Source organism: Schistocerca cancellata, chromosome 3 (assembly GCF_023864275.1).
Source record: "Schistocerca cancellata isolate TAMUIC-IGC-003103 chromosome 3, iqSchCanc2.1, whole genome shotgun sequence".
NCBI classification, from domain to species: Eukaryota; Metazoa; Arthropoda; class Insecta; order Orthoptera; family Acrididae; genus Schistocerca; species Schistocerca cancellata.
Genome location: NC_064628.1, coordinates 842847726 through 842873235, shown reverse-complemented (window position 1 = coordinate 842873235; position 25510 = coordinate 842847726). Strand labels below are relative to the sequence as shown.

General features: G+C 44.8%; 1 protein-coding gene across 2 annotated transcripts in view; it reads left to right on the top strand.

The window, feature by feature from the left end:
- Nucleotides 1-25510, top strand: part of LOC126175898 (ubiquitin thioesterase trabid) — a 112441-nt gene that overhangs the window by 37932 nt on the left and 48999 nt on the right. For both annotated transcript variants that reach the window (XM_049922956.1, XM_049922955.1), the window contains exon 6: nt 24507-24751. In XM_049922956.1, coding sequence (XP_049778913.1) covers nt 24507-24751 — 245 coding nt within the window. The remainder of the gene's footprint in view (nt 1-24506; nt 24752-25510) is intronic.

The following is a 25510-nucleotide window of genomic DNA, read 5'->3' as shown; positions in this document are numbered from 1 at the left end:
AGTTAAATTTTTGTAATTTTGACTGGTAAAAACTGATACTATAACAAAGGATATTACTGTATCCCGCTACTGCAGAATTATACTGTAGCATTAAAACATGAACGAGAGAAAAAAGAAAAATAAAAAAAAACTTAAATTGCAAAAGAAATGCGCCATATATAACACAGTGCTCGTACAAGTGTCTGTGAACAGCAAAATGTGTCAAAGGCTTTTGGAAGACTATGCAATGCTTCATAACAACAAATTGCCTCCGATGAGTGTGACGTCTTAACTGTTTACATTAGACTCACTTAATCAGTAAAAAGTGGGCCCATGCACACACGCAGTTGAGTCGCTTATGAGTAGTACCTTCTCTCACTTCTGGCTACAGAAATGTGGCTGTTGCCTGTGTAAGCAGCAGTAGCAGCAACAAGCCACATGGTACCCGGAAAAATTTTACTGGTGTGCCCAAGCCACCAGATTCACGCGTGCGCAGCAGGCCCGGATCTAGTGGGGGGTGAGGGCAAACCGGGGTATCTGAACCGGGTGGCAATTTCGGGGGAAGGGGGCAAATTTATATTCTTGAGGAAACAAACCTTGTTTCACAAAGCACCTAGCATCCAGCCCACATTTGTCTATCGATTGTTCATATGATTTTGAAACTCTCCCACATTCTAAGTTGACTTCTGAATGAATTATAAGTTGATTTTTGAATGTGTGCATAATGTACGTGGTTTCTCTGCCAGGGGAATCCTCGTCACACGTAGAAATAAACTTTCCTGTACACAAAATGGGATGGAGCTGTACGAGCTGAGCGGAATAAAGACTAACCAGTGAATGCCAATTGCTGCTTGTTTATGTGGTTGATTCGATTTCCAGATGTTCAGCATCGTTAAAATTACTAGCGAAATCCATAGATTCAGATTACCATAGTGGAAATAAATGACTAACAGGAATAACAGGTAAGAAAGATTATGTATTATCTTCTAGGTGTATCCAAGAAAGTGAAATTTAGACAGATAATTTTTGGTCAGATCGCTACACTAGACAGGGCCAGTTTCGTAGTCCCCGGCTAGCAGCCACCTAAGTTCCATTCTGGGAGTAGTGCGGAAAACGCATTGTATGAACACGTAATAACACCTAACTGGAGAATAATCGCTGGATAACTAAACCGATGATTGTAACAGGGTTAGTAAAGTTAACTGGAGAATGAGTTTTGACAGTGGTAGGAATAGTTACAGAATTAGTGATGAACAGACTGTTTGTTAGAACGAGGAAGGAGAAGAAACGGGGACATCACACAAGCCATGGAAGACTATGACGATTCCAAAATTTCGTTCTACTTTTCGGTCTCATGCATGAGAAACTGGAGCGTATAAATGAAACGTGAAACTATCTCCCAACGTAAAGCTTTTTGCTTGTAGTAGGCCAAATAGGTATTCGTATTGGTACTTCGTGAATTATATTCTGTCGTATTATAAAAATGATCATCATTGCCAAAACAGTCTCGCTTATTTGGTGTGTTGCTGCAATATTAGAAAGGCCTATTTTGTTTTATCCAGCACACAGTGACAAGATACACGTTATCAGATCGAGAAACCACACCAGTCTTGGTACTATTTGTATTAACAGCTTTTTCAGTATTAGACAAAGACATTTCTATTTTTCATGTAGCAAAATGTTTGACGAACTTTGATAAGGTAATAGTGCTTTCGCAGAAAGGAAAGCATGCCATGTAAAGCTGTAGCAAGAGTAGAGAGAAAAGTCGCTAGGAGTTAAGGATTGAAGAAATGTGTACTGTCTTGCCTGTCTCTTGTCTTTACTGGTTTTAGGTATCCTATATTTAATTTTGTCACACAGAAGAGCAAGTTATTAGCTAATAGGCAATAAAGAGTCCAGACTTTCTGAAGAGTTCTTGTTCTCCTGGTTACAAATAATCCTATCCAGTATTAATTGCGAGGGTGTGTGTGTGTGTGTGTGTGTGTGTGTGTGTGTGTGTGTGTGTGTTTTCTTACGTGAGGGGTTGGGCATCAAACCGGCAGATTGGGAGCAGGAGAGGCACTACAGGACATTTTAATTTCCACTGTCCTGAAATAGTATGATTGCATCCATTACAAAATATACACTTTTGAGTTCTGCAGAGCAAAATAAAGTGACGTGCGGTATAAGAACGTTGTTTGAAGAGGCGTGGCACTGCACTGCACACTTAAGACCAAATAACATGTCTTACATTTCCTCCAAGATATATATTTTATGTATCACTCTACAAAATTAACTTATTTTTGAAAAGTCCTCCCCCCCCCCCCCCCCCTCGTTCTGATGTGCTGAGCAGTCTGTGTTTGGGGGGGGGGGGGGGGGGAATAATCTCCATGTGACCCGTGTTTACATTTAGTGATTTTTGTGTTTCCTCTTCGGTTACTGCTCTCACATCAAATGAATACAAGACGGATTCCTGTGGCTGGGAACTATCAAGTGAATTAAAATACATTCACATAATTACGGTAGGCTAAAATATGTTACTAGTTTCAGATTTTATTTTATTCCCATCTTTCTGACAGTCAAGCATCAATTGCCTTGCAGAACAATAAAGTTATTTTTGTCGGTTTGCTAAAGAAATTTGGCTTTTATTAAGATTTCCTAGTGAGGCAGTCAGTTTATTTGAAACGAAGTGTTTAATTCCACACTATTGGCTAGTTTCAACTCATCAAATACAGTGGAATGTCAGGTCTTAAATGGCTACACAGGATAATTGAAATGACCTGGGAGTCGGGACAGGTTCCATCAGACTGGACAGAAGCAGTAATCACACCAATCATTAAACATGGAAACAGAAAAGATTGTAACAACTGCAGAGGTATCTCTTTAATCAGCATTGTGGGTAAAATCTTCTCAGGTATTGTTGAAAGGAAAGTGTGAGTATTAGTTGAGGACCAATTTGATGAAAATCAGTGTGGGTTTAGGCCTCTTAGAGGTTGTCAGGACCAGATCTTTAGCTTACGGCAAATAATGGAGAAGTGTTAAGAGTGGAACAGGGAATTGTATCTATGCTTTATAGATCTAGAAAAGGCATATGGCCGGGTTCCTAGGAGAAAGATATTGTCTGTTCTATGAGATTATGGAATAGGAGGCAAACTTTTGCAAGCAATTAAAGATCTTTACATGGATAGTCAGGCAGCAGTTAGAGTTGATGGTAAATTGTGTTCATGATTCAGAGTAGTTTCAGGGGTAAGACAAGGCTGCAACCTGTCTCCACTGTTGTTCATATTATTTATGGATCATATGTTGAAAACAGTAGACTGGCTGGGTGAGATTAAGATATGTGAACACAAAATAAGCAGTCTTGCATATGCGGATGACTTAGTTGTGATGGCAGATTCGATTGAAAGTTTGCAAAGTAATATTTCAGAGCTAGATCAGAAATGTAAGGCCTATGGTATGAAGATTAGCATCTCCAAAACGAAAGTAATGTCAGTGGGAAAGAAATATAAACGGATTGAGTGCCAAATAGGAGGAACAAAGTTAGAACAGGTGGACAGTTTCAAGTACTTAGGATGCATATTCTCACAGGATGGCAACATAGTGAAAGAACTGGAAGCGAGGTGTAGCAAAGCTAATGCAGTCAGCGCTCAGCTACGATCTACTCTCTTCTGCAAGGAGGAAGTCAGTACCAAGACCAAGTTATCTGTGCACCGTTCAATCTTTCGGCCAACTTTGTTGTATGGGAGCGAAAGCTGGGTGGATTCAGGTTACCTTATCAACAAGGTTGAGGTTACGGATATGAAAGTAGCTAGTATGATTGCAGGTACTAGTAGATGGGAACAGTGGCAGGAGGGTGTCCACAATGAGGAAATCAAAGAAAAACTGGGAATGAACTCTATAGATGTAACAGTCAGGGCGAACAGGCTTAGATGGTGGGGTCATGTTACACGCATGGGAGAAGCAAAGTTACCCAAGAGACTCCCCCCCTGCGGGTCCGGGGATTAGAATAGGCCCGAGGTATTCCTGCCTGTCGTAAGAGGCGACTGAAAGGAGTCCATCCCCCTCACGGGGGTAGTTAGCGCCTGCGTCCGGAGACGGACGGTTCCACGACCTATAATTGTGGTCTTTCTGGTTTTTCACTTCTCGTTTCTTCCTTCCTTTTGTTGGTTCCTTTCTTTGCTCTTCTCCACCTCACTGTCTTCCTTACTCTTTCCCTTGACTTCTCCTTGCCTTCTCATTGCCTTTTTCTCCTTGCCTTCTCATTGCCTTCTTTTCCTTGCCTTCTCATTGCCTTCTTCTCCTTGCTTTCTCATTTCCTTCTTCTCCTTGCCTTCTCTGGTCTTCGCCTCGGCGTTTGAGACAGACTGTCCTCTTTCTCCCTCTCTCTTCTTTTTCTCTCTTCTTCCTTCCTCCCTGTGCGTGCCTGAAGGCCAACCCACGCGTTCGCACGCGTAGCCGGTGACGGGGTAACACGTAAGTCCCCGCCCTGGGTAGACATGTAAGGCACGCGTGTACCCCCTGGTAAAGGCCAGGCCCGGGGAGGGGTGATTGCCTGAGCTGATACCTTCTGACCATGCCGATTGGTCCCTCCGTCTGTTTCTCGGGAGGTGTGACCTGAGGTGTAAACATTCACCTAAGGCGGGAGTGCCCTCTGAGAGGGTCCCCACAAGGAAGGAGCGCGCCATCGGAGACGCTGGCAATCATGGGGGATTCCTCCGCAATGGATTCTACTCCATCGCTTTCGACTTCTGCCCAAAAACGGAAACGTGACCAGCCACCAGTGACAAAAGTACTACCACCTGCCCCACAGTTCCTCGTCATTTCTCGATCTGAGGACGGAAAGGATTTTTCCTCTGTCAACCCTTTCGTTATCCAGAAGGGCATAGATGCCATAGCCGGATCTGTCAAATCTTGTACCAGGTTGCGTAACGGTACCTTATTACTAGAAACTGAGAGTGCCTTTCAGGCACAAAAACTGCTTCGGGCCACACTCCTGTACACGTTCCCTGTCCGGGTGGAGGCCCACCGAACTTTGAATTCGTCTCGTGGTGTAGTCTATAGTAGCTCCCTCGACGGATTGACTGACGAGGAGATTCAATCTTTCCTCGCTGAGCAGGGTGTGACGGCTGTCCATAGGGTCATGAAAAAGGTCAACAATGACCTTGTACCGACCCGGACACTTTTCTTGACCTTCGATAGTGTTAAGCTGCCATCGCGCATCAAGGCGGGCTACGAGGTTATTTCTGTTCGCCCCTATGTCCCGACACCTACGCGCTGCTACCAGTGTCAGCGTTTCAATCACACTCGACAGTCTTGTTCCAATGCGGCTAAATGTGTCACTTGTGGCAGGGATGCCCATGAGGGTGACTGTCCACCTCCGTCTCCTCGTTGTGTGAACTGTCAGGGTGACCATGCCGCATCCTCCCGCGACTGTCCTGTCTATAAAGAAGAACACTGTATCCAAGAAATTCGGGTCAAAGAGAAAGTGTCCACCTCGGCTGCTCGCAAGCTATTGGCTAGTAGGAAGCCCGCGCTGCTCCCAGCGGGGAAATACAGTACTGTCCTCGCCTCTCCTCGGACTACCAGGGAGGTAGCAACCCAGACATGCGATCTGACCTTCAGCACCACGGTCGTCCGTTCGGCCAGTGCTAAGATCGCGCGGTCGACGTCTCCTCTTCCTCCCATCACCCCACAGACACCAGCCCCTTCATCAGCTTCTGCTAAGACGAAGACCCCGAAGTCAGATGCACGGGCCTTCAAGAAGGAACCATCCCGTGCAGACTTCCTATGTTCCTCGACCTCCCAGCCTTCGACCGGTACTTCCACCAAACGTCCTTCCAAAAAGGCTCATAGGAAGCACAGTTCTCCTTCTCCGCCACGGCGCATTTCTTCTCCTGCGCCACCCAGCGGTTGCCGCCCCAGGCCGTCATCCGTTTCGCCTGGCCGCACCGCTGGTAGCCGTACATCTGGCCGTTCACCGGCGGAGGAAGCTCCCCCTCCCGGCCATCCTCCCGAGATGGCCGATGAACCTATGGACCCAATGGACGATGACTGTCCGCCTACTGATAGCGGCGGCGGTGCTCGCTCGAAGCCATGCCCTCAGCGGCCTTCGAGGTGACCCCTTTTTTCATCTTCCTTTTCTTACGATGGCACTTATTCACTGGAATATTCGCAGCATTCGCTTCAACCGAGAGGACTTGAAGTTGCTGCTCTGCTTGCACCGTCCGCTCGTCGTAGCCCTCCAGGAAACGAAGCTACGCCCATGCGATCAAATTGCCTTGGCACACTACACCTCTGTGCGTTTTGACCAACCCTCTGTGTTAGGTGTCCCAGCTCATGGAGGGGCTATGTTACTGGTCTGGGATGATATTTACTGCGATCCCATCACGTTGCACACCGGCCTGCAGGCAGTTGCCATCCGCATTACTCTCCCCACCTTTACGTTTTCCTTTTGTACCGTTTACACTCCATCGTCATCTGCCGTTACCAGGGCAGACATGATGCAACTTATTGCTCAGCTACCTGCACCATTTTTGTTAACTGGAGACTTCAATGCCCACCATCCCCTTTGGGGCTCTCCAGCATCCTGCCCAAGGCGCTCCTTGTTAGCAGACGTTTTCAACCAGCTCAATCTTGTCTGCCTCAATACTGGCGCCCCTACTTTTCGTTCGGACACATCTCACACCTATTCCCATTTAGACCTCTCTATCTGTACTCCCCAACTTGCACGCCGGTTTGAGTGGTATGCACTTGCTGATACATATTCGAGCGACCACTTCTCATGTGTTATCCATCTCCTGCAGCATACTCCCTCTCCGTGCTCCTCTAGTTGGACCATCTCCAAGGCAGACTGGGGGCTCTTCTCTTCCAGGGCGACCTTTCAGGATCAAACCTTCACAAGCTGCGATCGTCAGGTCGCACACCTCACGGAAGTCATTCTCGCTGCTGCTGAATATTCCATCCCTCACCCTACTTCTTCTCCACGTCGCGTACCGGTCCCCTGGTGGACCGCAGCATGTAGAGACGCTTTACGTGCTCGTCGACGTGCTTTACGCACCTTTAAACGCCACCCTACAGTGGCGAATTGTATTAATTATAAACGATTACGTGCTCAGTGTCGTCGTATTATTAAAGAAAGCAAGAAAGCCAGCTGGGCTGCTTTCACAAGCACCTTCAACAGTTTTACTCCTTCTTCTGTTGTCTGGGGTAGCCTGCGCCGGCTATCTGGCACTAAGGTCCACTCCCCAGTTTCTGGCTTGAAGGTCGCGAATGATGTCCTTGTGGCCCCTGAGGCTGTCTCCAATGCCTTCGGCCGCTTTTTCGCAGAGGTTTCGAGCTCCGCTCTTTACCACCCTGCCTTCCTCCCCCGCAAACAGGCAGAAGAGGCTAGGCCACCTAACTTCCGCTCCTCGAATTGTGAAAGTTATAATGCCCCATTCACCATGCGGGAACTCGAAAACGCACTTGACCGATCACGGTCCTCCGCTCCAGGGCCTGATTCTATTCATATTCAGATGCTGAAGAACCTTTCTCCTGCGGGTAAAGGTTTTCTTCTTCTTACATACAATCGCATCTGGATTGAGGGACATGTTCCCGCATGCTGGCGCGAGTCTATTGTTGTCCCGATTCCTAAGCCGGGGAAGGACAAGCACTTGCCTTCCAGTTATCGACCTATCTCGCTTACCAGCTGTGTCTGTAAAGTGATGGAGCAAATGGTTAACTCTCGATTGGTTTGGCTGCTCGAGTCTCGACGCCTACTTACCAATGTACAATGTGGATTTCGAAGGCGCCGCTCTGCTGTTGACCATCTGGTTACCTTGTCGACCTTCATTATGAATAACTTCTTGCGGAAGCGCCCGACCGCGGCTGTGTTCTTTGATTTGCAGAAGGCTTATGACACCTGTTGGAGGGCGGGCATTCTCCGCACCATGCATACATGGGGCCTTCGCGGTCGCCTCCCTCTTTTTATTCGTTCCTTTTTAATGGATCGACAGTTCAGGGTACGTGTGGGTTCTGTCCTGTCCGACACCTTTCGCCAGGAGAATGGGGTGCCACAGGGCTCAGTTTTGAGCGTCGCTCTGTTCGCCATCGCGATCAATCCAATAATGAATTGCCTCCCAGCTGATGTATCAGGCTCCCTTTTTGTGGACGATTTTACCATCTATTGCAGCGCGCAGTGTACACGTGTCCTGGAGCGCTGTCTTCAGCGTTCTCTTGACCGTCTTTACTCCTGGAGTGTTGCCAATGGCTTCCGTTTTTCTGCCGAGAAGACGGTCTGTATTAACTTCTGGCGCTACAAAGAGTTTCTCCCACCGTCCTTACGACTCGGTCCCGTTGCTCTCCCTATCGTGGAGACAACCAAATTTTTAGGCCTTACATTTGACAGGAAACTTAGCTGGTCTCCACATGTGTCATATTTGGCCGCCCGTTGTACCCGTTCTTTAAATGTCCTCCGTGTTCTCAGTGGTATGTCGTGGGGAGCGGATCGAACTGTCCTACTTCGTCTATATCGGTCGATCGTCCGCTCCAAGCTGGATTATGGGAGCTTCGTATACTCCTCTGCACGGCCATCCATCTTACGCCGCCTCAACTCCATACAACATCGGGGTTTACGACTTGCGATCGGAGCATTTTATACTAGTCCCGTAGAGAGTCTTCATGCTGACGCTGGCGAATTGCCACTCACCTACCGGCGCGATATACTGCTTTGTCGGTATGCCTGTCGGCTACTGTCAATGCCCGACCATCCGTCTTATCGTTCCTTTTTTGACGACTCTCTCGACCGTCAATACGGGTTGTATGTCTCTGCCCTGCTACCCCCTGGAGTTCGCTTTCGTCGCCTCCTTCAACACCTTAATTTTTCACTCCCTGCAACCTTTCGAGTGGGCGAGAGCCACACGCCACTTTGGCTCCAGGCTCAGATCCGCGTTCACCTTGACCTCAGCTCGCTCCCAAAAGAGGTTACCCCCGGTTCGGTCTACCACTCCCGTTTTTTGGAACTTCGTTCGAAGTTCATCAATGACTTTCATTTATACAGATGGCTCTAAGACCAATGACGGGGTCGGGTGTTCCTTTATTGTCGGGGCACAAAGTTTCAAATACCGGCTCCATGGCCATTGTTCGGTCTTCACAGCTGAGCTCTTTGCCCTCTACCAGGCTGTTCTTTACATCTGCCGCCACCGACATTCTGCTTATGTCATCTGCTCCGACTCCCTGAGCGCCATCCAGAGCCTCAGTGATCCGTACCCGGTTCACCCTTTCGTACACCGGATCCAACGCTCTCTTCAGCAGCTGGTGGACGTCGGTTCTCCGGTTAGCTTTATGTGGGTTCCTGGCCATGTCGGTATCCCTGGGAACGAAGCTGTAGATGCCGCGGCCAAGGCTGCGGTCCTCCAGCCTCGGACAGCTTCTTGTTGTGTCCCTTCGTCCGATTTTAGCAGGGTCATTTGTCGGCGCATTGTGTCGCTGAGGCATGCCGATTGGGCTGCACTTACAGACAACAAGCTTCGGGCCTTAAAACCTCTTCCCGTGGCTTGGACGTCCTCCTCACGCTCTTCTCGGCGGGAGGAGGTAGTTTTGGCCCGGTTAAGAATTGGACACTGCCGGTTCAGCCATCGCCATCTGCTGACGGCTGCGCCAGCGCCGTTCTGCCCACGTGGGCACTTGCAGACGGTTCGACACATTTTAGTTTCCTGTCCATATTTTAACACACTGCGTCTAGATCTTAACCTGCCAAGTACTTTCGATGCCATTTTAGCGGATGACCCACGAGCAGTTGCTCGTGTTCTTCGTTTTATCAATTTGACAAACCTCTCTCAGGACATTTGATGATGCTGTTTTTTAATCCTATGCCTGTCAGTCTGTCTTTTATCGTGTTTTCCCTTTTAGTTGTTGTTTTAAACTTGTGCCTCGCGGTGCATTGTTAACGTTATCAGGGCGCTAATGACCATTGAAGTTGTGCGCCCTAAAACCACAAAAAAAAAAAAAAACCCCAAGAGACTCAAGGGTTCAGCAGTAGAGGGTAGGAGGAGTCAGGGCAGACCAAGGAGAAGGTACCTGGATTTGGTTAAGAATGATTTTGAAGTAATAGGTTTAACATCAGAAAAGGCACCATTGTTAGCACTGAATAGGGGATCGTGGAGGAATTTTATAAGGGACTGAAAAACCCTGAAAGGCATAATCAGTCTTAAATAATGATGATGATGATGATGATGATGATGATGATGATGATGATGTCCGCGTACACACCCTGGATGCAGCATCGCATGCCATCAGTATTCATCCTCATTGTTGGACATAGTGCAGTATATTATGTGAATACACAAAATGAAATTTTGGCTGCCAGCTCCAGACAGTGCAAATACACGTATACAAATACATGTCACTAGTGTGAATGAGGATGTGAACAGTGAACACATTCGCAAATATATTGTGAACAAACACTTGTTTTTAAACTCAGTATAAGCACAGCTTAAGGTTACAGTCCAAGCAAATACTTTCAGAGAACACTTTCTGACACTTAAATTTATACAGTCAAACCTCGATCTATCAAATCTCTTGGGAAGATAAAATTCATTTGATATATCGAGGGTTCAGTATAACGAGGTTTCCGAAGAAAGGAAAAAAACTAGTTTTCAACCTAAAATTTTTTTTATTACTGTATTGTGATTTTTTCACATTTGTGAGTCATATAGGTGAATGTTTAGTTTTGGTAATATAAAAAAGAAATCAAGATAGATTGTTATGCATATTGTTTTATTTCTTCTGAAATAGACTACAGATTATAAGTTTAAAATAAAATACTGTCATTGCAAAAGAATTAAGTTCAGTAGAAGAATATGCAGTATGTACATAAAAATTTCCAGAGATCATTGGCTTTAAAAGTAATTCATAATTATTGCTTGGTTTAAATTTTTGATCACCTATGAAACAGTTTCATTGTCTGTGATTATGATGGCGGAGAGAACACATTATCCTCTACCTCCTCACACCTCTCCACACACACTGTGATCACGTCGAGAGCCGCTTTGGTCTTCCTGGCTATCACTGGCAGTGCTTCTTCGATCTCCCCTTCCCCCTCTTCCCTTTCCTCTGCATCAGTATTGCTGCCTTCTTATTTGTTCACTGTCTTCACAGAGTCAACAATCTCAGCTTCTGCTAGTGATCCTGCCACTGTGATATCGTTGTCCACATCCTAAAATCTTGAAGGTGAATATGAGCAGTGTTCATGTGAGTCACCACTTTTCAATCATTCAGACTCGAGGATTCTGATGGGGTGTCTCCTGTAAGAACTGTGTAAAATAAAAACTTTGTTAAAAATTCCCATAAACCAGTGTCAGAATCAAAATAAGATTTTACATGCTTAAGTATTAAACCCACCAGCCACTCACTTTCATCTGTCCTCAAAAATCATCATGTTTGGAAACAACTGATGATCGTTTGGGCCTTCATGTTTGTCTGCATTTTATTCAACATTCTCACAACATCTAAATTGTTGAAGTTATGGGGCTGCCATCATCAGTATTGCGGGCTGTCGTTTGGACCATTTCATACCTGTAGTTTTCTTTGACATTGTTGGTTACTCCTTGATCCAAGGGCTGCAATATTGACATAGCGTTAGGTGGTATAATTGTACTGTCACAATTTTATTGGAGTTAGCATTGTGCACCCTGCAGTTGTCCATAAATGACAAAACTTTTCGATTTTCACGAGTCATTTTCCTATCAAAATTCTTTAACCAGTTGGAAAACACTTCTGAAGTCATCCATGCTATCTTGTTCACAGTTTAATCCACAGGGAACAGCTTACACCGGGAAAAACATCATGCTTGCTTAGATTTTTCCAGTCGTAAATGGCTTGAGTTTTTCTATGTCGGTCATATTTGTTGCTAACAGAATGGCAACACAACCATTGCTCAGCTCCCTTTGCATTTTTCTCCTCAGAAAGTCAATGTTTTGTCTGGAAAACATCTGTAAAAATGCCAAAGTTTATTTGCATTAAAAACATCATCCAATTGGTAATCTTGAAGAACCCTCCGCAACTTTAACCTCCACTCATCACAGATTTTGTTATCTACACTGGCACTTTCCCACTAACTTTCTGGAAAACAATAACTTGTCTTTTCCTGAAATTCTCTAACTACCCATTAGTTGCATGAAATGTACCATATCCCAATACTGCTGCAAAATAATGTGCCTTTTCTTTCAGAATAAGTCCACCAATTTTCACATTATTGTTCCTCCATTGTCAGAACCACTGCACTAAACACTTCTAAATGCGGATACTCAGCCTTCCATTATAGGTTCCGATCTGCCTCTTCATCTGTGGGAATCACATGGTCTTCATTCTTGATTATTATCGACAGTGTGCTAGCGGAGATCCCAAAATCTTTTTCTTCACTCCTGCTTTCACTTCGTCTGAGAGGGCCCCCACTAGGAAAGAGCTCGCCATCAGAGACACCAGTAATTGTGGAGGATACTTTCGCAGTGGTTCCTTCTACTTCTACAACTTGTGCCTACAAGAGAAAGCTAGACGAGTCTCGGCCATGGACAATTCTTCCGTTAGTGCCAAAGTTCCTAGCTGTTTCTCGGTCTAAGGGAGGTCACGACTTCTCCACAGTCAACCCTTTCTTTATTCAAAAAGGTGTCGATACAATTACTGGTCCTGTAAAGTCTTGTTCCCAGTTACAAAATGGCACCTTGTTGTTAGAAACAGACAGTGCCCTCAAGGCACATAAATTGCTTCAAACTACACTGCTACGCACCTTCCCTGTCCAGGTGGAAGCGCACCGTATTTTAAATTCATCCCACGGGATAGTTTATACGAGATCACTCGCCAGATTATCCAATGAGGACGTTCAAAATTACATGCCTGATCAGGGCGTAACGGCCATATGTCGAGTCATGAAAGTGGTTGAAAAGGAATTGGTACCAACCCACACTCTCTTCTTGACATTTGACAGAGTTTAGTTTCCATCGAACATATACGTGGGATATGACATAATTTCAGTTCGCCCTTACATCTCCAACCCTGTGCATTGCTGTTGGTGTCAGCAGTTTGATCATACCAGCCAGTTATGTCCCAATATGGCCAAATGCTTTACCTGTGACAGGGATGTCCATAAGGATGACTGTCCACCTCCATCAACTCACTTCATCAATGGTATGGGTGACCACGCTGCTTCCTCTAGAGATTGCCCTATTTCTAAAGATGAACATATTATTTAGGAAATCCCAGTGAAGGTAAAGGTGTCTACCTTTGCTGCTTATAAGTTATTCACCAGTAGAGAGCCCAGTGTGCTCCCAGCGGGTAAATATAGCACTGTCCTCACCTTTTCTCGACCTACTAAGGAGGTAGCCACACAGACTTGTGATCTCACCTTTAGCGCAAAGTGGTCGTCAGATCGGCCAGCCCAAAGACCACCTGTTCAACTTCCCCTCCATCACCCACTCACTCTAAGGCTCAACCTTCATCGGCGGTCGTTGAGTTGACGGCAACCGTGGTGAGATTTTTCCCTTTCTGTCTACCCTATGTCAATTATCCATTGGAATTCCCACAGAATTTGCTCCAATTGGGATGGACTGTCGATCCTCTTATGATCCTACTGCCCGGTCATCTTCCCTCTTCAGGAAACAAAGCTATATGCCCATGATTGCTTTGTCTTCCCTCATTTCTGATCAGTCCGGTTTGATTTCCTCTCTGTTGATGGTGCTCCGACACACGGGGGACTTACGACTCTTCTCCATGATACTATCCATTATCACCCAATCCCCTTAAACAGTTCCTTCAAAGCTGTTGCTGTACATCTTTCCCTTTCTGGATACACCTTCTCTCCTTGTACCATATACATTCCATCATTCACACCAAAGGCAACAGCCAATCGCCTTTTGCTGGCTGGCTGGCTGGCTGGCTGGCTGGCTGGCTGGCTGAGGACTTCAACGCCCACCACCCACTTTGGGGATCTCTGCATCCTTGTCAGAGAGGCCCCCTATTGATTGACCTCTTCCACCAAGTGGATCTTGTTTGCCTCAACTCCCCAATGTTATTCAATCTGTATATTGAGCAAGCAGTAAAGGAAACAAAAGAAAAATTCGGAGTAGGTATTAAAATCCATGGAGAAGAAATAAAAACTTTGAGGTTCGCTGATGACATTGTAATTCTGTCAGAGACAGCAAAGGACTTGGAAGAGCAGTTGAACGGAATGGACAGTGTCTTGAAAGGAGGATATAAGATGAACATCAACAAAAGCAAAACGAGGATAATGTAATGTAGTCGAATTAAGTCGGGTGATGCTGAGGGAATTAGATTAGGAAATGAGACACTTAAAGTAGTAGATAGTTTTGCTATTTGGGGAGCAAAATAACTGATGGTGGTCGAAGTAGAGAGGATATAAAATGTAGACTGGCAATGGCAAGGAAAGTGTTTCTGAAGAAGAGAAATTTGTTAACATCGAGTATAGATTTCAGTGTCAGGAAGTCGTTTCTGAAAGTATTTGTATGGATTGTAGCCATGTATGGAAGTGAAACATGGACGATAAATAGTTTGGACAAGAAGAGAATAGAAGCTTTCGAAATGTGGTGCTACAGAAGAATGCTGAAGATTAGAAGATTAGATGGGTAGATCACATAACTAATGAGGAGCTATTGAATAGAGTGGAGGAGGAGTTTGTGGCACAACTTGACAAGAAGAAGGTACCGGTTGGTAGGACATGTTCTGAGGCATCAAGAGATCACAAATTTAGCATTGGAGGGCAGTGTAGAGGGTAAAAATCGTAGAGGGAGACCAAGAGATGAACACACTAAGCAGATTCAGAAGGATGTAGGTTGCAGTAAGTACTGGGAGATGAAGAAGCTTACACAGGATTGAGTAGCGTGGAGAGCTGCATCAAACCAGTCTCTAGACTGAAGACCACAACAACAACAGCACACCAAAGGGCCCCAGCCTTTGCAGCACTTTTTCTTCCATGCTGTATGTCTGTCCTCTTGCTATTCTTTTTCCCCTCCTTTGGGGAAAATATCTGTGGTATTATTGGGAATGTTCTGCATTCTGTCGCTGACCTGCAAACAGTCTCAACTTTCTTTTTGGTTCCCTTTTCCTTTCTTTGTTTCCCTTCTCTTCTCGTTCCATTTGAAGGTCCTCTTTTGTCTTCTTCCTACCTGTGCACTCATGAATGCTAGCCCACATGTCTGATGCAATACAGGTGACTGGGTAACACGTAATTCCCAGGCCTGGGTCGACAGGTAGGGTTTGCACCTACCCCCTGGTACAGGCCAGGCTCAGGGAGCCTGAGCTGTAACCTTCCCAAATTGCCAGTTGGCCCCTCCTTCAGGTGTTCATGAGCTGTGACCTAAGTGTGAACAATCACCTAAGGCTGGTGCGCTCCCTTGTGAACGAGGCCCCCAGTCGGAAGGAGCACGGCATCAGAGACGCTGGCAATCATGGGGGATTTCCTTGCAATGAATCAGTCATCCTCTCCATCAATATCGACGAAACATAAACGTAAAGACTACTGATTCTAAGACCTTTCCCACTGCAGCATGGTTAATCATGTACTGAAGGCGGTCAGTCCTTTGCCACGGTCAATCTGTTTATTACGGAATGGCACTTTGCTTTTGGAGACGGCTTCTGATCCTCAAGCACAACTATTACTTGCTGCCTCGCTTCTCCACGGTTACCCTGTTTGTGTCGAGGCACATAGAACTTTGAATTCTTCCCATGGTTTAATTTACACCAGGCTGCTTGACGGTCTAATCGAGGCTGAAATACAATCTTACCTCTCTGATCAGGGTGTCATTGCCGTCCATCGTGTAATGGAAAAGGTCGATTCCTCCTTGGTGCCCGCCCACACTGTTTTCCTCACCTTTAATAGGGTTGTGATGAGGCTATGGAATTATCACGGTCCGGCTGTACATTCCAAATCCGATGTGCTGTTACCAGTGTCATCATTTCAGCCACACTCCAATTTGTTGTTGACACCCAGCCAAATGCGTAACCTATGGCAGGGATACACCTCCTTGCTGTATCAACTGCAATGGTGGCTTTGCCGCCTCCTCCCAGGATTATCCCGTGTATCTAGATGAGCGAGTTGTTAAAGAGGTTCGGGTAAAGGAAAAAGTGCCTTACCCAGTAGCTCACAAGTTACTGACTAGTCGCAAACTGTGTGTTCTTCTGTTTGGCACCTATAGTTCAGTTCTTGTTACCCCTCACTCCATGAAGGATATGGCCATGCATACATGCAACCTCAAATTTGGCTCTGATGTTGTGAAGTTGCCCAGTGTCAAGGTAGCATCACCTTACCCCCGTCCTGCTGTGCAACAGACCATCAATTTCTCGCCTAAAGGGGCGAAACTACCTCCTACACAACCGGCAGGGAGGAAAGGACAGAAGGAGTACTCCCGAGAAGACTTCCTCCGTCCCTCCAGCCAAACAACACGCAAGTCTTCCTCTAACCAGAAGACCTCGAAGAAGTGCGCTAAAGACAAATGGTCTCCTTCACCAACTCGAAAATTCTGCTCGACGGTGTCGCCATGTGGTCACTTAGCCCAGCTGGCCTCTATCTCGCCAGTGTGCAGCACCAACTGTTTTTCAGTGTTGGACTCCGCAGACCGACCGCACAAGCATGCCGATGCTTCTGTGGACCCCATGGAGCAGGACCCACCTGCTTCTGTGCCCTTTAGTAGCAACTCTCCACCAGCTGTCCCTCGGCAGCCACCGAGTTGACACCTCTTTGTCTCTCCCTCCTCATAACTGTCCTCCAATGGAACGTTCGCAGCCTTCAGTCCCACAAAGAGGGTTTACAGCTGCTTCTAGCATCGTAGCATCCCCTTGTACTCTCCCTTCAGGAAACAAAATTGCGCCCTCAAGACTGCTTTGAGCTTTCACATTACTTACCGATTCATTTTGACCTTCCCCCTGAGGTTGGTGTCCCATCTCATGGGGACTCCATGTTGCTCATACGGGATGACCTTCATAGTCAACCCATCTCCCTGACTACCCATCTTCAAGCTGTTGCCGTTCACCTTTTCCTTCCCCACCTGGCTTTATCCCTCTGTACCATTTATGTACCTCCATCCTTCAGTGTCACCAGGACAGACTTCCTTCAGCTTATTGGGCAGCTACCTCCTCCGTTTTTGCTACTCAGTGGCTTTAATGTGCATCATCCCCTTTGGGGTTCTCCAAGGACCTGCCAGAGAGGCGCCCGCTGGGCTGACCTTAACCAACTCAACCTCTTCTGCCTTAACACTGGAGCACCCACTTTTCACTTTTCTTTCTGACTCCTCGCACACCTATTCCCAATTGGATCTATCCTTTTGCACTGTCCAGCTTGCCCATCGTCGTGAGTGGTCTGTTCTTTCTGAAGGCTACTCGAGTGACCATTTTCCATGTGCTCTCCATCTGCTGACTCCTACCCCATCTACATGCATGCCAAAATGGCAGCTTACTAAGGCTGACTGGCAGATTTACTCCTCCCTGGCGACCTGCATAGAACAAGATTTTCTCTGTTGTGATGACCAGGTGGACTCTCACCAACGTTATCCTTATTGAACTGAGGCATGCCGCGATGCAATTTGCACATGGAGACGTGCTCTCTGCATTTTGAACCGCCACCCTTCTCCGGAAAACTGCACTCATTATAAAGTGCAAAGTGTCGTCGACTTCTTTGGGATAGCGAAAGAGCTAGTTGGATTTCATTCACTAGTTCTTTTAACAGTTGCACACCTTCCTCTGGCATGTGGGTCAACCTCCGACGGCTCTGTGAAACCTAGATCCAACCCCCATTTCTGGCCTGATGTCATTTTGGATCCTTTTGCTATCTCCAGCACCTTGGGCCGCCATTTTGTGGCAGTTTCGAGCTCTTCCCACTATCTCCCTGCCTTCATCCATCGGAAACGAGTGGAGGCGGCTTGGGCCATACCCATCTCTTCTCCGAATCGTGAGCGTTACAATACTGCCTTCAGTATGAGGGAGCTAGATGATGCTCTCAGTTCATCCCGGTCTTCTGCCCCAGGGCCAGACGCTATCCACATTCAGATGTTGCAGTACCTCTCTCTTGTGGGCATGTGCTTTCTGTTTAATGCATAGGACTGTTTCTGGGCTGAGGGCACATTTCCTGGATGCTGGTGTGAAGCCACTGTCATGCCCATACCTAACCCCAGTAAGTACAAAAACCTCTTCCTAGCTACCGCCTCGTCTCTCTTACCAACTATGTTTGCAAGGTGATGGAACATATGATTCATGCCTGGCTGATGGGGTGGCTCGAGTCTTGCCATTTACTCACGAATGCACAGTGTGGATTTCGAGCGCGGTGTTCTGCAGTTGACCATCTTGTTACTTTGTCCAACCATGTCATTTTTGCTGCGGAAATCCCAGATTGTGGCTGTTTTTTTCGATTTTGGAGAAGGCCTATGACACCTGCTGGAGAACTGATATTCTCCATACTCTTTACACATGGGGCTTCTGTGGGCACCTGTCCTGTTTTCTTCAGGCCATTTTACAAGACCGAGTTTTCAAGTTACATATAGGTACTTGCCTTGTTGGTCACCTTTATTCAGTTAAATGGTTTACCTCAGGGTTCCATCCTGAGCGTCATCCTTTTTGCTATCGCCACTAACCCTTTAATTGCCTGACTCCCACCAGCGTCTCCAGCTCCCTTTTTGCTATGATTTTGCCATCTATTGCAGTTCACCCTGGACCTGTCTCACTGAGCGGCATCTTCAGCGCTGTCTTGACTGTCTTCACTCCTGGTGCATCTCCAGTGGCTTTCACTTTTCCACTGACAAAACCGCCTGTATGACTTTCTGGGGGAGCGCAAATGGTTTCTCCCACCATCTCTACATCTTGGGCCTGTTGCCCTTCCGTTCATTGACACTACGAAATTTGTGGGGCTCATGCTCGATATGAAACTCTCTTGGTCCTCCCATGTCTGTTACCTGGCAGCCCACTGTACACAGTCTCTGTGTCCTACGTGTCCTCAATGGTACTTCTTGGGGGTGCCGATCAAACCACCCTCCTCCATTTGTAACGGTCCCTCGTCAGGTCGAAACTCTACTATGTGTGCTTTGTTTATGCATCTGCACGCCCATCCCTTTTACGCCGTCTCAACACTATCCATCATCAGCATCTGCACGCCCATCCCTTTAACGCCGTCTCAACACTATCCATCATCATGGCATCTGTTTGGCCATGGGCACCTTTTACACAAACCCGGTTGAGAGTCTGTATGCTGAAGCTGCTGAACTACCACTGTCCTACCACCATGACTTTCTCCTCAGCAGGTATGCGTGCCATTGATCTGCCATGCATGGCCACCCTTCCTATGCCTCCTTCCTTAATGATTCCGTAGATCATCAGTATAGGGCTCGTCCCTCTTCTCTGTTACCTCCTGGAGTCAACTTTCGCCACTTGCTATGGCGGCTTAACTTCACGCTACCTGCAACTTTCCCCATGGGTGTGAACTCTCACCACCTTGCCTTTGTGAAGCGGCCCACGTTAACCTTGGCCTTCATTTGCTTCCGAAGGACACTACTTCAGCCTCGGCCTATCACCTTCAGTTTCACGACCTTTGCATGGAACTTAGCGATAGTATCTTTGTATACACTGATGGCTCTCAGACTGACCGTGGGGTCGGGTGTGTGTTCGTCATTGACATCTGTGTTTTTCAATATTGGCTTCCAGCACTCTCCTCAGTATTTACAGCTGAGCTTATCGCCTCGTATCAAGCCACGGGGTTCATTTGTTGACACAGCCTTCCCAATTGTGTCCTCTGCTCAGACCCACTCAGTGCCCTCCAAAGTCTCTGTGTGCTGTACACTGCTCATCCCTTAGTGCAGCGGGTCCAAGATAACTGTCACTTGCACACTCTTGGTGGAGCCAATGTCCTGTTTCTGTGGGTCCCTAGTCATGTCGGTCTGCCAGGAAACAAGGCTGCTGATGCTGCTGTCAAGGCTGCAGTCTTCGTACCTCAGCCCGCGAGTACCCATATTACCTATATTCCCTCCGATGATCTGTGCATTGCCGTCTGTCAGGCGGTCGTGTCCCTTTGGCATCTCCAATGGTCCTCCCTTCAGGGAATAAGCTTCAGCTTAAGCCTCTCCCAGCACCTTGGATGACCTCCTCGCGGCCCTCCCGACGGGAGGAGATTATTTTAACTGCTGCGTATTGGGCACTGCTTTTTTAGCCATCGACATTTGCTCAGTGGCACTGCCCCACCACTTTATATGCATTGTGCCCAAATTTTAACTGTCCTCATTTCCTGCTGGAATGCCCTTTTTTTACCAATTTACGTTCCAGCTTGGGTTTGCCATCTGTTTTATCAACAGTTTTAGTGAATGAAGCGCGGGCTGTCGACCGCGTTTTGCTTTTTCTCCGCTGAAGCAATATGGCGTAGGCCATTTCATTTTTAATTTTGGACCTCCATTTTTCTACTTTTTTTAAAGCCCTTTCTCCACATGCCTTTTTAACTGTCTCCTATTCTGTCCCTTGGGATTGACATATAGTCATTTCCCTCGTCTTTGTGTTTGTGTTCTATAGTTTTGTTTTAGGCGCTTATGGCCCCAGTTGTTTTTTGCACCCTAAAACAAAACAGGAGCATTTTATGTGAACGTGTTGCTGTTTTTTGGCATACACATTGGCCTGAACTTCCCAATAATAAATTACGGGGCATGAAACCTTTTCCCTGTGCTTGGACCTCTACCTCTCACTCGTCGTCGAGTGGAGGTAATTTTAACTAGACTCCGGATTGGGCAGTGTCTTTTCAGCCATCAACATCTTTTAAGTGGCGATCCTCCCTCGCTTTGTCCCTGCTGCTCTCAACCATGACCTGTGAGCACCTTTTACTTCAGTGCCCCTATTTTAATCAGCTATGTGCCCATTTACAGCTGTCACCTGACATATCCTCCCTTTTAGCAGATGACACATGCTCAACCCATGATGTCCTTGGGTTTATCAGTGTCAGTGAGATGACATCGGTCATTTGAAGCTCTTTTCGGGGAAAACAGCCCCCCTTCAACAGCAGTTTTCTAAGATTTCCCTCCGTTTTTAGTTTCCCTCCTTCTTGAGTTTTGCTCCCATTGCTACTGATTTAAATTTCGGTGTTTTACCCTTTACTAAGCCACAAAATGGGCGCTTATGACCGTAGCAGCTTTGCGCCCTAAAACCAAGACCAAAAATTAAAAATTGCAAATAAACAGCTAAATATTTATTTCATCCTTTGTTCTCTTATCGAGTAGAAAAGTTAAATAACACTGAATATTGCAGAAAATACTGTATTACAACCATAACAAAGTTCCAGAATGTGATGATAACGCTAAGTTGGTTTGGGGGGAGGGGGGGGGGCTGGGGAGGGGAAGAAAAAAGATAATAATTAGCATGCAGTGAGGCGAACCTGTGGGCAGAAAGTCCTCTGCCACATGTCTTGTCAATCAGGGGAATGCAAAGAGATGTTTGGTGATGGAATAGGAAAATATAAAGTCCTCTGAGGAGACTACTTTTATACTGTTCACCACCATAAGATATGTGTGCATACCAAGGACTGTGTGGGAAGTGTACAATACAGACTGTTTTCGGCCATCTCTAATGCATGATGGGGTTTCTGCAATCACTTGTATAGTCGTATTGTGGTTTTCAGCTGATCCTATTCACCCACCGAAAGTGAAGGGAACTGGGTCATCCAGGCCATGACACCCATTATGTAGTTGTGAACCGAGATTTTGTGTACTGCTTTTGTATCTAATATCATGAACTTTTGCCAATTTTTATTGTTTTATATACATTCAGTTGGTAGCAATTGCTGAAGGTTTGATGCAATGTGACGAAAGGATGTGGGTTTTAAGGGAGAGGGTAAGGAGTCATTCCAATCCCCTTACCCTCTTCGTTAAAACCCACATCCTTTTATCTTTCCGTCTCCTTCCCTCTTTGCTGATGAAGCAACCTTGGGTTGCGAAAGCTTGAAATTTGTGTGTGTGTTTGTGTGTTTTTTATTGTCTCTATCAACATACCAACGCTTTCGTTTGCTAAGTCACAGCATCTTTGTTTTGATATGTATATTTACTTAAAACAGACACTTTTGTCCGTAGGTATTTTTGGTGCTGCTCACTTTGTCTTTTTTCCCAGGCATTATTCTTGTGTTTTCTGTTTCCGTCATCCAAATAAAAACTCTTTACTTTTTTCACTGTATCATGTGGCAGTGTCTTTCCTCTTTTCTGCTCAACCATAGATAAAATACCCTTGTCCATTAAAAAAGCTCTTGCTTGTCTTACCAAATATTCAGAAACCTGAAATTTGGAACTGATGTTCTGTCGAGACCAAGTCGGCGGCACAAGAGTAAATAACTGAATTTTTTCATTATTATTTGCATATTAAATTTTCTGTTTGATTTTGTCCACGAGTTCATTATGATGTTTTGCCCTTTCTTCCAGTTCTGTTAAATTACTGTCAGGGATGGTGCTTGCATCAGCAGCCAGCTCAACTTGATATGAATGTGAAATTTTAGTTTTCAGAGCCCGAGCTGCTGATTTCAATTTTCATTTGGCTGCTGCATGCCAACTATGCCAAGCAACTGAATGCAGCTTTGCAGAGATACTCCTAAGCTAGTTAAGCTAGTATTGAGCACAGATTTTTCATGAGTCTGGACCTTCACATTACTGTCATTTGTATAGTCTGGTGATGAGTCGTCACTTGCTTGTTTTTTATTAATAAGTTTCATACAGGTTAAGCACATTTTCTCCCCAGGAATAACGCTAAAGCCTCTCATTTTGAAGGTCTTTGCTTTTTCTAAAATAATTTCACTCAGTCCAGATGAAACAGATCGTTTATGGCATTTGAAGGGATCACAGCAAATTTTCTTATGCAGAGAGAGAATCTGCACAGGTACCTGTCTTTGTGTTTAATACACACGCAAAAAACACTTAAATCACAGTATGAATGACTTTGCTTCACCATAATAAAAGTTCCTGTTCTTCATGGTGAGTTCATTCACACAAGATAGGGCATTATCACATATATCTTGCAGATACTGCCAAAGAAAACAACCACCTACTTATACTTTCCATACTGCTTCAGCCATAAAACCAATATTTGTTGTAAATAATTCAAAAGATGATTGGTGTAACCTAAAAAGTAGTTAAATAATGAAAAATCATTCTATCCCATTATTTCATTACAAAAATATTTTACATTATTATTGTAACATCAGGGGACTTACTTTTGTTTTGGAATGAATAGTTAAAAACTGCAACACTTGAATTTTAACCAATAATTGACTCTGGGTGCAACTCAGTACAAGAGCTCAGAACTGCATGCTCAGTGAACACATGACTCAAAACAAAGGGATTGGATGATACAATACATGTAGTGGCAATAAAACAGTGTTCTCAGATATGATTTGTTCCTAAGGAAATCCAGTGTAGCCAACTTCAGCAATTTAGTGGTGACATGGTAGTCACGAATTAGCAACTTCAATATTTCTTTCACGATAATGTTGTTTTTCACACTTCACATTACTTCTACAAACTGATTCTTTTTGTGTGACATAATGGAATATTTATAATAAGATTGTAAATTTTTCAAAGGTATCTATGAGGGGGCAATATCTTTAAAAAAATGTAATCTATGCATGGATTTTGTTTAAAAGAAATTATTTACATTTTTTTTATCTGTAGATGACGGATATTCACTACAAGAAGCATGATTATAAAAATATAAACCTTCCTCTTTAACTAAAAAACATTCAATATTCCACTGTAAAAAAACTGTAGGAACTATTGCATTTTAAATTACAAAGCATCTTGTCTATGAAAGCTTGAATTCCTAGTCTGTACAACTTCTTTTTATCATAAGAGAAAAAGTAATTGACCTGCAACATTTATGTTTTGAAATGTGAATTTATCTAGGTAAACTTCCACTACCCAAAATTTCAACAATTTTCATGACGATGGGTGTCATTTCCTAAAATTTCTGAATGATTTGGCATGGAATGACCCAACTAATAATGTGTGTTAAACCATCTAAGGTGCTCATAAAATGTCAAGAGGCTGATTTCCAGAATAAAATTTAGTTCTCCAAGGCTGTATCTCCACTCATTCTGCTGTTAATGTCCAGGGTTGGTTTCATTAATATTGAGTAAGTAACCACTTGTAACATGCTCTGCTTTGTTTATTCATTCCCCCATTCCACATCTTTTTTGTTCCCTTTTCAAACTGTTGTATCAGTAGTGACACATCATTCAACAGAAAGATACTGTGGTTCCTAATGATCTTGTATGAGAAATTAGCCCCGATGCTGAATGAGATATGAACTCCGAGCAAATTTTAACATGGAAATATTTTCTGAAGCCTCCCCCTCCTGTTTGGGACGTCTTGTGACCACAAAATACAATTTATTGGTGACACTATTGCTTTGGGCCCCTTTTGAAAAGAAGAGCTTTATACAAGAGTGATAAACTTTATTCATTACACATCTAACAAATTTCATGTGTAATCAAATAAGTTCTAAATGTATTGGTCAGTAGGTAATCGACTGGATGTATTACTCTGAATAAAACTGATTTGTAGCTTCTACCCTCGCTGGAAGGAGTATGAAGCTATCCAGGCTCAAATGCTGGACTTCAGCCTAGAAGAGGGCCAGTGGGAAGAGGACTGGGCTGGCCTGCTGTCTCTGGCAAGTCAGCCGGGAGCGAGTCTGGAGCAACTGCACGTCTTTGCTCTTGCCCACATCCTGAGAAGGCCAATAGTTGTTTACGGTGTGAAATATGTTAAGAGCTTCCGCGGAGAAACAATTGGATTTGCAAGGTTTGAAGGTAAAGATTGAATTTATACTTACTCTGTTCAAAAAGAAATGTACTGTTGTCTGTAGGAATATTTGTAATGGTCATGTTCTATAACTCAGCAAATCCTTAAAAAAAATGGGGTTGTATTTGTTTGATATGGTTGAAATATTCATAGATATTAAACAAATGCTGTGGGATAATATCCTTAGATGTGACTCAGTGGCATACTACGAAAATGCCAGACTACAAATCTGGGGCTCAAACCTCTGTTAGTCCAAGAATCATTTTTTTCTGTCAGTTATTGTTTCTTTAATCTCCAGCAGTGATTTGCTAACGTGATAAATGGTAAGTTGCACCATGGAATATAGTCTGTGTTAAACTATAGCTCTCTCTGTAACTGGTAGTCATTCAGTTCATAGATCAGAGGAAGACAATGGCATCATCTCCAACCAGACCGTCCCCAGGGAACCATTGCTGTATTCAAACCATCCTTTAAGTTTACGACAGCTTTTTACTTCATTTTCAAGTATCCATAGTGAAAATTAAATATTAGGCAATTTTAATTTTTTAAAATTGTTTATATTTTTAATGCTATTTCATCAGTATCCTTAGTGTCAATGTTATTTAATACAAACAACTTTGTTACCTTGTAGTAGAATAACCAGGTATGAATCTTGACTCTAAAACTTTTGTATTTAGCAATACTTGGGTTAATAATGGAAGTTATACTTGAGTTCAATTTTTTATTTATTATTTGTTCAGTAATTGTTATCCGTTGCAATACTTAGG